The following is a 14,792-nucleotide window of genomic DNA, read 5'->3' on the forward strand; positions in this document are numbered from 1 at the left end:
CACTTTTTTTTTACTTCATCTTTGCATTAATTAATTAAATAAAGTAACACTAAAATGCAAACCATGTTTTCATTAGTCCTCTAATCTTGTCTGTATGGCAGTCACATTCTTTCATTTGCACTAAACGTAATTGTAACATTTTACTTATGTGCTCCTTCCTCTAGGCTGAGCCTGGGGCTGCTTCAATTTCCCCTGGACTCTGCATGTTCTGTTATACAGAACTGGCACATCAATGCCATTTGAAACTTTAAAATGAAGCTGATCTTAGGTCTTCTGCCATGCCAGTGCTGTGGGAGGAATAGAAGAGCATCTGCCACTGGGTATATTTACTAAGATGGGAGTTCTATTGAGATGGGATGTTGCGATGGGCAACCAATCACATTCTATCTATTATCTTCTATCTAGAAGGTGCTAAATAAATAAGAAGTAGATTCTGATTGGTTGCTATGAGCAACATCCCATTTTAATTAGAACTGCCATCTTAGTAAACCCCCCCCCCCCCCGCCCCCCCCCCCCCCCCCCCCCCGCGAGAGAGGATCATATAAGTAGATGGTAGTGCAGCTTTACATAGATGACTAAGTATAACAGTGACAAATAATAAAGCTGGGAAAACCAGTGATGTTTTTTGCTATTACATTATTGTTATTCATTAGAATGTAGAGGAGGGTTCAAATTGGAACTTCCATAACAGCAATACTATCAGTGCCTTTGTACCCTGGATCAAGAGGTGGCATTCAGCCGGTTCTCACCGGTTCTGCAGAACCGATACCTAATATACGATCGGTTCTGCAGAACTGTTTGCTAAGGAGCACCGCAGAAGCTCACAAGGTACTTTAAGCAGCTGTGACAGCTGGGCAGAGAGCTGTGCGCTGCCCAGCTGTATACACAAAGCAGGTCCATGGCTATTTTAAATGCTACTGCTGGACCGCGAGCCAATAGGAGCTCGCAGTCCGGCAGTCAATAAGGAGTGGCAGTGGTGGCTCCTTATTGCCTGCCAGGCCACAAGCTCCTATTGGCTTGCGGTCCAGCAGAATTCAAAATAGCCGCGGAACTGCTTTCAGTATACAGCCAGGCAGCATGCAGTTCTCTGCCCGGTTGTCACAGCAGCTTACAGTACCCTTGTGAGCGTCCGCAGCAGCATTTCACTCCCCTTTGACAATGAGCAATTTACTCCCCCTTGGCAACCAGAATGTATTCCCCCTTGGCAATGAGCATGAAATCCTTGTCTACCAGCATGAAGCCCCTGGCATCGAGCATGAAGCCCTGGACATCGAGCAAAACCCCCCTAGCAATGAGCACTTATGTCTAAAATATATAATGGGCATCATGTGCGGCATAATGTATAACGGCCATCCTGGTGTGTAGCACAATGTATAATGGGCATTACGGTGTGTGGCCTTATGTGTAATGGCATTACAGTGTGAGGCTTTATGTGCAATGGGCATTAGGACAAATAAACTGTTGTTAATTTATTTGAATCCCACCACTGCCTGGATCTAATAGCAGATTAAATGTACATTATATATTAGAGTTATATCAATTGAAATCTGCAGTTTCATTACAATGCTCTATCTCTGTTACTCTCACCCGCACTTGCATGGTATACTACAATTAGTGGGTGCTGGCACTTCAACTATTTGATATACAGTATTCAGTTATGTTCTGGCCTTTGCGTGCACATACTGAGCACTAGATGGGGGTGCAGCAGGGAACTACAATTATTTACAATTAGGACAGCTTACTGGGGCAGACTGTACATGTCATACTCTGTTTAAACCCCACTCAAAAGGGTATAAATTACAGAACAGTATAATTTGTAGTTAGGAAGCTTTGGACTGTCAGTAATGAAACAAGTATAGTTGGCACATTCTTCATGGGAAATTCACATCTGTACATGCCTCAGCCAGATATTGTATGACACTTTATATAGGCATGTACTGTAACAGGCACAACAGGGACAGCCATAGACCAGACTATAGGGCAGATGATCCGACACAATAATAGCATAGTAAGTGGTGTTACCATGCACTGGAAGATGTATAGAGCTGATCATCCTTTACCCACTTGCCTGGTGTGGTTGCATCATTAGCAACCACACTAGGCTGTGTATTATCTGATCTTGTTGCATACATCGTAACTAGGGTGGCCAATCCTGGAATTGGCAGGATCCTGGGATTTGGCCCCAAAATGTCGGGGATTGCAATCCAGGGAATGGATTATCCAATCCTGGGATTTCGGGATTAGACTGCGCTACCCAGCTGCTCCCGCCCGGCGTGCTACCTGGGCAGCATGACAGTAAGAGGTTGCGCTGCACAGGCCACACTGTCTCACATTGCCAATCCTGACCTCTCCTCCCAGCTGCACCGCATGCTCGCTCTTCTGCTCCTGTCTTGCATCCGCAGGCACCAGGAACCCCTGCAGCTCTGGGCTGCCCCGTCCCGGCTGCCTGACAATGTAAGTAAATGTGCGGGTCAGCCTGTGTGGGGTGGCGCATTTTTTTTATTAGGGATGCCAATCCAGGATTGAAAAAATGCCCTGGGATTGGCATCCCTAATCGTAGCTAATCAGAGATTGGCTTTATGCAGGGTATCTGCATAAAGCCAATCTTCCCACAGCTACTGCTCTCAGATTGATCTCACAGGCCCCTTCACCTCCCGTGACCAAGCGCCAAGCGAAACGTACGTCGGGAATTGCCGATCACGTGGTACATGTATGTGACCGGTGCTCAGCTGGGAGACAGGGACAAACCAGGAACTGAGTCTACAGCAGTACAGAGTGGCGAGACTATACACCGCACCCGGTGATAAGGTAACCCCTATTAAAACTGTTATTTTAATAAACCAGTGGCTAATGTAGTAGTAACACTGTATTCGTTACCTTCCAAACCATGCAACCGGTTACCCTTGACAACTGCAGCCTGATACAAAACAGAGCTTCTCCATTCACTGACATGACATTGTGAATGTTGTAAAACACATTAGCATATGGCTAGATGCTCCTGAATTCATTTAAAAATGTCCTAACAGGTTTAACCTATTCACTGGCTTTATAAGTAAAGCTTTACCCTTTATATACCGTATGTCTAATGCAGCAGCACAGCTATTTAAACGTGCCACTCAGACACATCAGCATATGAGACTCTCAATGAGAGTTTATGCAATGAACATATCTTTATAACCTTTGGATCACCATTAATTCACTGATTATATCAGTCAACATACAAATCGATCATGATTAAGGCTGGTGCTGCGTCTGAGACACTGTTACAATTATAAAGAAATAATACACCTAGACACTGGTTATATGGAGATCACAGATCCGATCCTGTGTCATATATATTGAAGTCCAAAGTGGACAAGATTACAAGATAACAAAACAATATAAACTATAGGCTTATGCAGGAAAGCTTATACATGAAAAGGAAACATTATTACAAAGAGTAAAAATGCAGGTACAGCTAACATATAACAACACATATAAGGAATAACAATTACCGTCAAAGGAAGCAGAGACCACGATTGGATAAGATTCCCCCCCAGGATCCTGGGAATGTGTTCTGCATAGATCACATCTGCTTGCAGCGATCTCGGGACCAGACTTTTAAAGCAAGGGGGAGTAGGGACAAACTGGATTATCATTGGATACAGAAAAGGGACTTGGCATCTCTTAATTGGTCCTCCACATCACGGTACGACTTCCTGTCCATGGGAGTCTCGTCAGAGCATGCTTGTTCTTTGTTCTCGAGATGAGGGGGGGGAAGCTGAGAACTTGTTCTGACTGGAATTTTAGTCCTTTGTCTCTTAAGGTGCATACACACTGTACAATTTTTTTGACCAATTTGGTTGAAAGACATTTCCATTGAACCCAGTGTCCTGGACGAAAGATGTTGACAAAAGATATTGTCAACAAACAAACGATGAATGATGATGCGCATACCCGCCAGTTGTTCATCAAGATTGTTCGTCAACTGTGCATGCAGCTCAATTTGAATATCTTTCAAAAAGAGCCTATAAACTGTAGCTAGATCTTTCTTCTTCCATCTGTCGTCAATATTTTTCATCAACATCTTTAGTCCAGGACACTGGGTTCAATGGAAATGTCTTTCAACCAAATTGGTCAAAAAAATTGTACAGTGTGTATGCACCCTTACTCACATTGGTTCATTAGATAACATAGACAAGATATCTCTAAGGTCATGTATAGTGATTGTTTCACTATACTGACCTTGTGACTGTTGACGGCAATTGTAAAAAATTAAATCAAAACTAAGGGGTTTATTCTAGTTCATTCTTTCTGACAAAATCCTTCTTAGATGGACAAAACCATGTGCACTGCAGGGGGGCAGATGTAACATGTGCAGAGAGAATTAGATTTGGGTGAGTTATTTTGTTTCTGTGCAGGGAAAATACTGACTGCATGATTTTACACTGCAATATAGATCTCACTTTGAAGAAAAACCCCACCCAAATCTAATTCTCTCTGCACAAGTAACATCTGCCCCACCCGCAGTGCACATGGTTTTGTCCATCTAAGAAGGATTTTGTCAGAAAGAATGGACTAGAATAACCCCCTAAGTCTGGATTTACTCAAGGGGTTTCACACACAAAGAAAGAAACAATAGTGGACATATCATTAAGAATTAAAGCAAATGGCGTACTGGAATTGCGTAGAGGGCGGTCATAATGCCTTAATGGCGTAGAGGTGCAATTTTGTTTTCCATACCCCATATTAATTCTGTAAACTATCTGTGTACAGGGGTGCCGGGGCAAATAGCCGCTCAGAGCAAACTATAAATACAAGCTTAATCTAGACCTGTTCATTATTACCTCATAGTGGGGCAGATGTATTAAAGCCTTAACAAGAGATAAATGCAAGGGTTATAAAGAGAGATGAAGAAAGAAATTGAAGGGTCAGCACCCAAGTGTTGCCCCTCTAGAGCGCTTAATCAGAATTGCTTTACTTAATGAAGCAGCTGCTGGGGTGAGGATGGTCAGTCCCCACAAAAGATGAACAAAGTTTAAACACAAATAATTAGCAGCGCTCTTGTTTAATGATGAGTGAATACCACTTAATATTAAATATTTAATGTTAAAAACTGATGATCATAGAACACTTCAAATGCACATGATGTGCATGATAACATGTATAAATGTACAATAACATATATAAAACCACATCAATAAAAAATGATAACCAATGAATTGGCTGTGTTGCCAAATCTCACGTGGGGAGGTGGGCCCAAATGGGGTTTCAATGTGACCTGCACTGTCCACACTGTAGTAGTCCCAAAGAGCGATGGAGTCCATAAATGATTCTGTATACCAGCCGAGGGAGTGGCTGTTTTTGGGAGCCTGACCTTCAACCTTGTGGCAATTTGTATCCAATGGACAGGGAATGAGCCGATGACTTCCAAGTAGTTAGGGACCAGGTGGTCAGAAAAGTAAGCAGGTGATGTTTCAATGGTCTCCCCAGATCTGCAACAAAACAGCACCACCAACGCGTTTCACTGGACTGACGCCAGCTTTATCAAGGTGTGACCATTGGAGGATTTATTTAGATATATAAATCCTAATACCGCTACCCAGACCTTGGTATTACATTAGGATATATGAGAATCACACTATTACCATACCTAACCTTATCTCCTGAGTCAAAACAGGCACTAAATGCCTGATCTTATCATTGAATATTTGTTGCAGCGCTATTCACTGAAAGTTACAACAAGGAATATTAATCATACCTATATTTTAACACAATAATAAAAATGAAAATGTTTAAAATTGCTATTTAAGCTATACATTTCTCTGTTATATAAGGTTGCCCCCACCAAGAGTATCTCTTTCTCTCTTCCCTCCCTTGGCAATGCAAATACCCTCTGCTTCCCTGCACCTTCTCTCAGTGTCTGTCATGCTGCCGATCACTACTGATTGGTCAGTTTAGAAGGACACCCCAGCAGCCACTGGCAAAATGTATTACATTAAATCAAGCCCCTCTCAGTCCCTTAGGGCCTTATTCTAGTTCACTCTTTCTGACAAAATCCTTCTTAGATGGACAAAACAATGTGCACTGCAGGTGGGCAGATGTAAAATGTGCAGAGAGAATTAGATTTCAGTGAGTTATTTTGTTTCTGTGCAGGGTAAATACTGGCTGCTTTATTTTTACACTGCAATATAGTTCTCACTTTGAAGTAAAACCCCACCCAAATCTAATTCTCTCTGCACATGTTACATCTGCCCCACCTGCAGTGCACATGGGCCCTTATTCTGATCGGTGCGGCCGGAGCCGATTATGCGGCCAGGACCGTGCATGCGAAACCCCGTCTTCCATACGGATCGCCAACTCCGTCCGTATGCGGTAAGATGCTGTCCAAACGGACCGCACGTGTATTTTTCACGGAATACGCCTCCTCCATCTAAGGGAACCTCCCCCATCATTCGATGGTCGCAGACCATCGAATGCAGGACCGAGTGCTCCACCAGCACCCGCAACCTCAGACCACACGGACATTTTTCCGTGCAAAAGCAGGGATCTGGGCGGGCAGCTGACATCCGGCGATGTCATATATCCGCCCCCTACACGTGCGTCACCGCCGCATTACCATACGTACGCCCAGCGTTTTCATGGGAACGCCCATGAAACGCGGGGCGTATGCATATGGTAATGAGCCCAAATAGCCCTTCACGCCCCTCTCCACCCCCTGTTCGGAGTGTTCACATATCATGCGGGATTTGGCCGTACGCCCCGCTCGCACATGCGCAGAGACGCCTCTGCACATGCGCAGACACAAAACATCGGCGGGCCGAACGCACGCGGATATATCCGCACCGATCAGAATAAGGGCCATGGTTTTGTCCATCTAAGAAGGATTTTGTCAGAAAGAGTGAACTAGAATAAGGCCCTTAGTGTGTACCCGGTGGTTGCTCAGATGAGCAGCCCATGAGAATAGCAAAGTCCTGATAGTTGCGGTGTTACCGATGTTTCGATTGTGGCAGTTCGATGTTTGAAAAACAATCAAAATGTTATTGTTTTTTTGTTTTCTGTGTGCAACATTAGTTCCCATGATCGCATTGCAGAATATGATCATATTTGCCAGACGTATCATCCAAAACAGGCAGTGACAGTCCCAGCGATGTCCCGGGTGTAGTCAGGGCCGGCAACAGAAATCTTGGGGCCCAGAACATTGATATCTCTGCCCCCCCCCTCCCCCAACACCGAACGCGGATTGTTATTACATTGCATATATTTTTTATTATTAGAACTAAACAGATAATTAATATTTAGGTACTTGTTTCCTAGCAGGGCGCCACCGATTTTAATTGTATGAAATCGGGTCCGAAAAATCGGGTCGATCGCATTGCATGCTATGCGACCAAATCGACCCGATTTTTAATTGTACAGCCACCGTCATGGCTGATTACAATGTTAAATGCCCCCACAGACCCGATTTTTAATTGTATACCCACCCTGATGAGTAATTACTATGTCAAATGCCCCCCATTGTTAACACCACGTCACGATCAACGGCAACCCGAAGCGTGGCGAGCGCAGCGAGCCCACGAGGGGCGGCGGTACGCGTCCTCCGACCTTTTCATACCCCCCACTATCCACGTTGGCGCGGAGTTGATTTTATATAGTGTTGCGAGCACAGCGAGCCACCGAGCCCTAAGCGTGGCGAGGGGACGCGCATTACTTCACACGTATTACGCCACATTTCGGGCTCGGTGGCTCGCTGCGCTTGCCACACTATATAAAATTGACTCCACGCCGACATGGATAGTGGGGGTATGAAAAGGTCGGAGGACGCGCAACGCCGCCCCTCGCGGGTTCGCCACGCTTCGGGTTGATGTTGACCGTGGCGTTGCGTTAACAATAGGGGGAATTTGACATAATAATTAACCATCAGGGTGGGTATACAATAAAAAAATCGGGTCTGGGGAGCATTTAACATTGGGTCCAATGTAAAATCGGGTCTAAGGGAGCATTTTTACATGTAAAAATCGAGTCGGTCGCGTCGCATGTCATTATAATGGCATGCGATGCGACTGATTTTTTAATTGAACGGGAAACGTCTTTAAAGCCCGAAAATCGGGTGGGTCGGGTCCCATCGCATACCTTAAGTTATAGCGATGGGACCCGACAGCGCCGTGCTAGGAAACAAGTACCAATATTTACAATGCAATATAAAAAGTGAGGTCACAGCAGAGGCGGGGGGGGGGGGGGGGTGCAGAAAAAAGTGAGGGAGTGAGAGACAAATGGAGAATGGCAGGGAGGTAAAGGGGCCCATTTATCAAGCAATATTTGCGGTTAAATCCCCGAAAACGGATGTGTTTGTAACCGCAAATATTAAGTAGCACTGAAATGTATTAAGGGGGACCACAGCAGGAATCTCCGATCCCTGCTGCGATCCCCCCCTACAGCGCCGCCGGCCACATCCCCCATAGGTTTCTATGGGGGATGCGAAGCTGCCCGATGTATCAACATCGGGCAGCCCGGCATCGCACCCCTGGGCTATCGCCATTCTGATATGGCGATAGCCCATTGTAGCCTATGGCTACACATCGCACGGTCAGCGGGGTCGCGGGGGGGGGGGTCAGCGCGTAACCGCGCATGCGCAGACCCCCCGGCTTCCTTTCGGAGCCCTGTCCCTGCGCACAGCAGGTAATACATCCCGGTGATATGATCGCATTTTTACAATGCGATCCTGGCCGGTAATATTCTGCCCAGATCGCATTGTAAATGCGATCAATGATAAATGGAGGCCAAAGAGAGAGAAAGAGGGGAGCAAAAGAGAGAGTGTCTAGGAGAGAAAGGGAGAGACAAGGAGAGAGAGGATGTCAGTGTGAGAGAGAAAAAGAATGTCAGGGTACACAAGGGGGAAAGACAGGGAAAGAGAGGGTGTCATGGACAGAGAGAGAGAGCAGGTAGAGAGGGTGGAAGAGAGAGTGCCGGTGAGAGATACAGTGTCAGGGAAGACGGAGGGTCAGGGAGATAGAAAATGTCAGGGATATATATATATATATATATGAGAGAAAAGTGTCAGTAAGTGTCAGTATAAAGAGAGAAAGTGTCAGTGATGGAGGGAGAGATCCTGTCGGGGAGAGAGAGAGTGTCTGAGAGAGGGAGATAGAGAGACAATGTCAGGGAGGAAAGAGAAGGACATACAGTGTCAGGGAGAGGAAGAGAGAGTCACAACATAGATAGTGGGGTAGAGCTAGTTTGAGAGACACTACCTGGTTACATTACAAGATGTGGTGGGTGATCAGAAGGACAGAATACGGGGGGACAAGTATGGACAGATAGTGCACCATATGGGGCATAAATGGGGATATGGATGGACGGGCAGAGAGCACCATATGGGGCATAGATAGTTCAACATATTTGGGCAAAGATTAAAAAGACTGATGGGGGTGGGTATAGACAAGAAGGTGGATGGACCGGGGGCATAGACTGACAGTTAGACAAAGGGGGGGGCACAGATGGATGGACAGAGCATCATATGGTGGCACAGCATGACAGACATAAGGGGTGGGAAATAGACGGATGTCCATAGCACCATATGGGGCAAATACTGACAGATGGACGGATGGTCGGACAAGGGGTCATAGAGCACTATATTGGGCACAGACAGATGGACATGCGGGGCAGCATAGATATTGAGGTCTAGGGCAGCAAAATGGATGGTCCATTGGTTTGGCACAGCATAGCTAGACAGTGGACAGATGGGCAGGGGTCATAGACAGCTCATTTACCGGCACTTTCCTTGCCTGCATGCACTGGCTCAGGGCAGAAGCTGCGTCTCCTCCTCATTCTCCTGCATGGATCGGCTCCAGACAGTCATCCCCTCGTTCTCCTCTGTGGAGAGGCTTCCAGGTAGCAGCAGCGGCTTCTCCTCATTCCCGTGCATGGAGCATCTAAAGACAGGCTCCGGGCAGCGGCACCCACTCGCTCGCCTCTGCAGAACAGCGAAAGCAAGCAGCAGCAGCAGCTGTTCTTCCCCATCCCCCTTCAGACAAGTTTGGGACAGCAGCGCTTCCTTGTTTTCCTCCACGGTGAGGCTCCTTGCAGGTTCCGAACAGCGGTGGCTAGAACTTGTTCCCCTTCATTGAGTGGCCTCTGGTCAGCGGCTCCGCCTCCATCTGCCACAAGCTCAGTCACTAGCGGCTTCCGGGACACAGTGGCAGTGTGTGCCAGGTAGTATAGATGCCGTCCTGCACAGAATGAATGCATTTATTTATTGCTATGGAGGGGGCAAGGGAAGCAATTGCTATGAGGCCCCCCAAGCCCCTGGGCCCCATAGCAATTGCATCCCCTGCACCCTCCATAGTTACGCCACTGGGTCACAGTATTGTGCGTTGTGTGGTTTGGTGTGTTGCAGGATGTCACTAAACTCATTAGTTTAGGTAGCCAGACAGGTGATTAGGCAGCCATTCTTACAGACCCTGAGTCCCTCAAAGCCTTGGGGCCCCTCAACTGGCCGGGGCCCCAAGGGGCGAGTATCACCTTTGACTCCCCTGTCACCTGCCCTGGGCGTAGTGTTGGGGCTGCTGCACATGTGCAGGGCTGGTGCAAGCCTTCCCCCCAGGCAAATCCTCCACCCGCGCTCCGAGGGGGGGGGGGGTGTGTGTGTTTGCGGACGATACTGCAGCGGGCGCCCGCACTCCGGGGGTAAGGGGGTGTGTGTGTGGGCAATACTGCTGCCGCAGCCCCCGCGTCCAGGTGGGGGAGGGCAGCGTTAATTCACAGGCAGGATGGGGGGGGGGGGGGGGGGGGGGGGAGGGAAGCCCTCTGTCTTACCTGCTCCCAGCTTTCTATGGTACCTCTATGGTACCTCTCCTCGGCGGCTCATTACCGCCCTCCAGTGGCCAGCGCCCTAGACATATGCCTAGTCCTGCCTAATGGTGGCGCCAGCCCTGCACATGTGCAGTCCCCCCTAACAGCACAGCAGCCATAGCTGCAGTGGCCAATGGGGAATGCGTTCAATTCCAGATATTGATAAATCTGGCAGCATTGCATCCACTGTAGAGAACTAGGATACAGATACTTGGGGTGAGATTTAATAAGATGAGAGATTCAGAAAGTGAGAGATTTGGTAAGAAATTTCCAGTTTTTTTAAAGCGGCAATCATTTACACTGCAAAATCTTAACTGGTTTTGCAGTGTAAATAATTGCCGCTTTAAAAAAACCTGGAGATTTCTTACCAAATCTCTCACTTTCTGAATCGCTCATCCTACCGTATTAAATCTCACCCTTGATTTTTTAAATAAACCCTCCAAAACTGGTGTTTGGGGGTAATAGCTGCAAGCATTGTTTGATAAATTGGCACCTTAAAAAGTTATTTATCCTAATTCATTCATAAAAAAAAAATCTGACTTGTGTTTGAGCCCACCAGCCAGGCTCTCTACTGCCCTGCTTTTCTAGGATATGCACCATTGCTGCGCGGAGTATTAGTAAATCCCCTTTTAGGGCTTGCTTCTGCCTTGCATGTGCATTAATTGCACTGACATGTCATGCACGGCCTCACATGCAAGATTCGGAAGCCGCAGTCCATACAGTATGTGCAGCGCTGTGGCACTAGTCCCAGCAGGAGCGCAGCGCTGGTTCCTCCGGTGTAGCGTGCTCGCTCAGCCAGCCGCACTCCCACCACCTCTGTGTGCCAGCAGCCAGCCAGCTGCAGGGGCCGCCACTTGTCACGGATACCGCTAGAGACCCCGCCCCCCGGCTCTGATTGCTCCGTACACAGGCCGGGCCTCGTATCCTGGAAACTGGTTGGCTGCCAGCTGCTGTCAGTTAGCGGCTGTTAGGTTTGGGCTGTGCTGGAGCGATGGAGGTGGTTATGGGAGGCCTGGACTCCTCCCTCTTAGCCGAGCCTCGCAGAGTGTGCTAGTCCGTCCGGTGCTTGCCTGCGATCACTCGGGGGTCATAGAGAAAGAAAGGGCGCACAGCCGCGGGGTATCTGTCTCGTTTCTCACCGGGAAAGCAGGTGGCGCCCCACTGGCCCTGACTCTGGCAGACTCCTGTAACTCCCCCTAGTGGTGATCTCACCCGGGATCCGCTCTGCGCTGCGGACCAGACTCGTGTCTTTGTGCTGTGGAGCGGGACAGAGCAGCAGCAGCCTGGGGGTGGGGAGCCTGTTACTGGCTGCTATTGCTCCTTATCGCACTGCACCCTGAACCGTGGCTCATCCCCGCAGTGCCTAGCCCCATTCTCCTGTGCCGTGTACTTTCTCTGCCCCCTGAGCCACTCGCAGTGTGCCATTTGCCCTGACACTCCCTTTTCCAGCCCTGTGGCCACCGTGCATCGGGCATTCCCCGCAGGTCTCCCATTGTGCTGCACCTGGCTGCCCGGCACCTCTCTCCCCGGCGTGCCGTTCTCTGTGCTCCCCCTCAGGGGCTCCTAACATGGCTTCTCTTTTGACCTCCATCCCCGTCTTCCAACAAACTTCCACAGAGTGATCGCCTCTCAGGGGAGCAGTCGGTGACTTGTAAACGCACACTTGGATCACGATCTGCCTACGATACACATCTGAGGTTCGGGAGCAGGCAGGAAAATGTCTACCCCCAACAGGTTCAAGAAGGACAAAGAAATCATTGCGGACTATGAAAGCCAAGTGAAAGGTAAGGTGACCCGAGGGTGTCAGTGATTATCAGGGCATGCAGGGTGATTGCACACAGCCCAGGTTATGCCAGGGCAGGGGCATGACCACCCCATCCTGACTTCTTCCTCTTCCATCTTGTAGTAACATGAATAGGTATTCTGTATGTCCATAGCTGCTGCTCATTTATATGTTAAAGTCCAGTTAATATGGCATTATGTATACTGATCTAATACGTCTGTCTCGCAGCTGTGTGAATGGGAGCTGGCATGGCTACTGTAATGTGACTACTGCTCCTACATCTGAGCATTTGGCCAAGTGTTCTTTTTAAGTAAGATGCTGCTGTGGACTTTTGTTTCCTCCACCTCATGTATGGATTTTACCAAGCTTCAAGTTAACGAGTTCTCCATCTGGGTTTTATTTATGTGTGTGCAAAGCTCAGCAGGAAATGAGCAAATGGGCATTGAGGGGGCATCAGTATCACTGTGAGGTGCAGTCCAAGCTGGGAGCACCTACAAGTAGTGACATCAAAGCAGTGTTTACATTACTTATAGCCCTGACATCAGCCCCACACTCTGCATCTATCCTTTTCTGGGTTTGTGACTTGTGTGCCATCTCATGTGCATAACCAGAACTGGCAGACATTATGCATATGTTTAGATTTCACTTCATTGAGTTTAATGACTCATCATGCTGGCTAAAGCCCCTCAACTAATTAATTAAACTGTCCCACATACTGTGTTTTTTTTTTTTTTTGTGACTCATTCAGTAGTGTTCCATTGATTGCTTTTTAAATAGCAAGTCATATTCTGATTTATGCAGTGTGACAGTGCACAATTCATGTTCCATAGGTTCACAAATGACAATGATGGCAAATAATGGCAGTGTCTAGTAATCCAAATAGGAATCTGATAACATGGTACTATTTAAATGTAGTCATTAATGTGCAGTTTACGATTTATTCAGAACTACGCAGGTGAATTTGTAATATGCTCAGATAAATATGAAATAGTTGTTTTTGGGTATAATACTCTTTCTGCGTGGTAGAATTAACAGCATATGAAATATATTGTTGCCTCACTGATTATTAAGGAATATATAATATTATAAATCCCATCTTGGGTGTGGGTTAACCAAATATATATGACTGAGAAATTTGGTATCTTGAGGCTATTTCACATGCACAGAGCTGCAGCTGTTCAGTTAAGGAGAGTGATATTATTTTCACTTCCTTGTTATCTACATAGCATACTATTGACGTGCTTTTAGTTACCTACTGTACCTTTACCTGACGTGGCTGTCCTTTCTGTCTCCATTGTGCCCATGGCAATGTAATATGCCTCCCCCTCATGGGCTTATACCAGTCACCTACTATAAATCTACATGGTCACCAGATAGGCCAAAGATTTATTCACCGTGTGTCAGATTGTACCGGAGACAATGGCTTTCTATGGTATCTGAAAATGCACACTGGCCACTATTATGGAGCGTTTAACACCTTTTTAATATTTTTTTGAATAAGTGCTTGTTTTGTCATGATTGTATTATTTTTAGTTGTCAAATAGCAGAAATAAAATGTAAATCATTATAAAGGAAAATAAAATATAAGTAAATAGACAATTTATTACTATAGAAAAATACTGTGACTACCATTTCTATGTTATAAAGCTTTTGATTTAGTACTAAGTAATCTGACCTCGTTTAAGTGCTTTAGTACACTGGAATACAGATAAAAGCACAGGGTGTTTTTTATACCTCTTTCATACATAAACCCCGAACACTGAGCAAGGGTTGAAGCTGGGGTCATTCCCTCCTTTCAGACATGGATGATGATGATGGACCTGGGTTATTCCAGGTAGTAATTGTTCACACTGGACCCAAGTCTTCTGGATTTCAGATAACACTTGGAGACCGTGCTGTTAACACCAATCTGCTCCTTTTAGGCATGAACCAGATAATGCCATTCACACTACAGGTGACCTTGGTAAGATTTGGGAATAAACCTGGGTTGTGGACCCAGGTAGCATCTGTTCACACAAAGCTGATGCCCCGGTACACACCAGGACGATGGTGCTTGTGAGCGGGTCATCACAGGAACGTACGACCCGCTCACAAGCTGATCCGCGGCAACCTGCTGCAAAAATGCCCCTAATGTGATCGCGATGCAATCGCAACCCCCACCCACTACAATGGTTGTTTC

At 46.9% G+C, this 14,792-nt stretch overlaps 1 protein-coding gene across 4 annotated transcripts in view; it reads left to right on the forward strand.

Annotated features, from left to right (window-relative positions):
- Window positions 1–11,795: 11,795 nt before the first annotated feature.
- The window catches only part of SRGAP1 (SLIT-ROBO Rho GTPase activating protein 1), a 148,418-nt gene continuing 145,421 nt past the window's right edge, over window positions 11,796–14,792 (forward strand). For 2 of the 4 annotated variants that reach the window (XM_083182435.1, XM_083182436.1), the window contains exon 1: window positions 11,796–12,614. In XM_083182435.1, coding sequence (XP_083038561.1) covers window positions 12,548–12,614 — 67 coding nt within the window. In that variant the 5' untranslated portion in view covers window positions 11,796–12,547. The remainder of the gene's footprint in view (window positions 12,615–14,792) is intronic. The other 2 variants (XM_083182437.1, XM_083182438.1) reach the window with 2 other exon arrangements.

This window comes from Crinia signifera, chromosome 4 (assembly GCF_055691185.1).
Source record: "Crinia signifera chromosome 4, ASM5569118v1, whole genome shotgun sequence".
NCBI classification, from domain to species: Eukaryota; Metazoa; Chordata; class Amphibia; order Anura; family Myobatrachidae; genus Crinia; species Crinia signifera.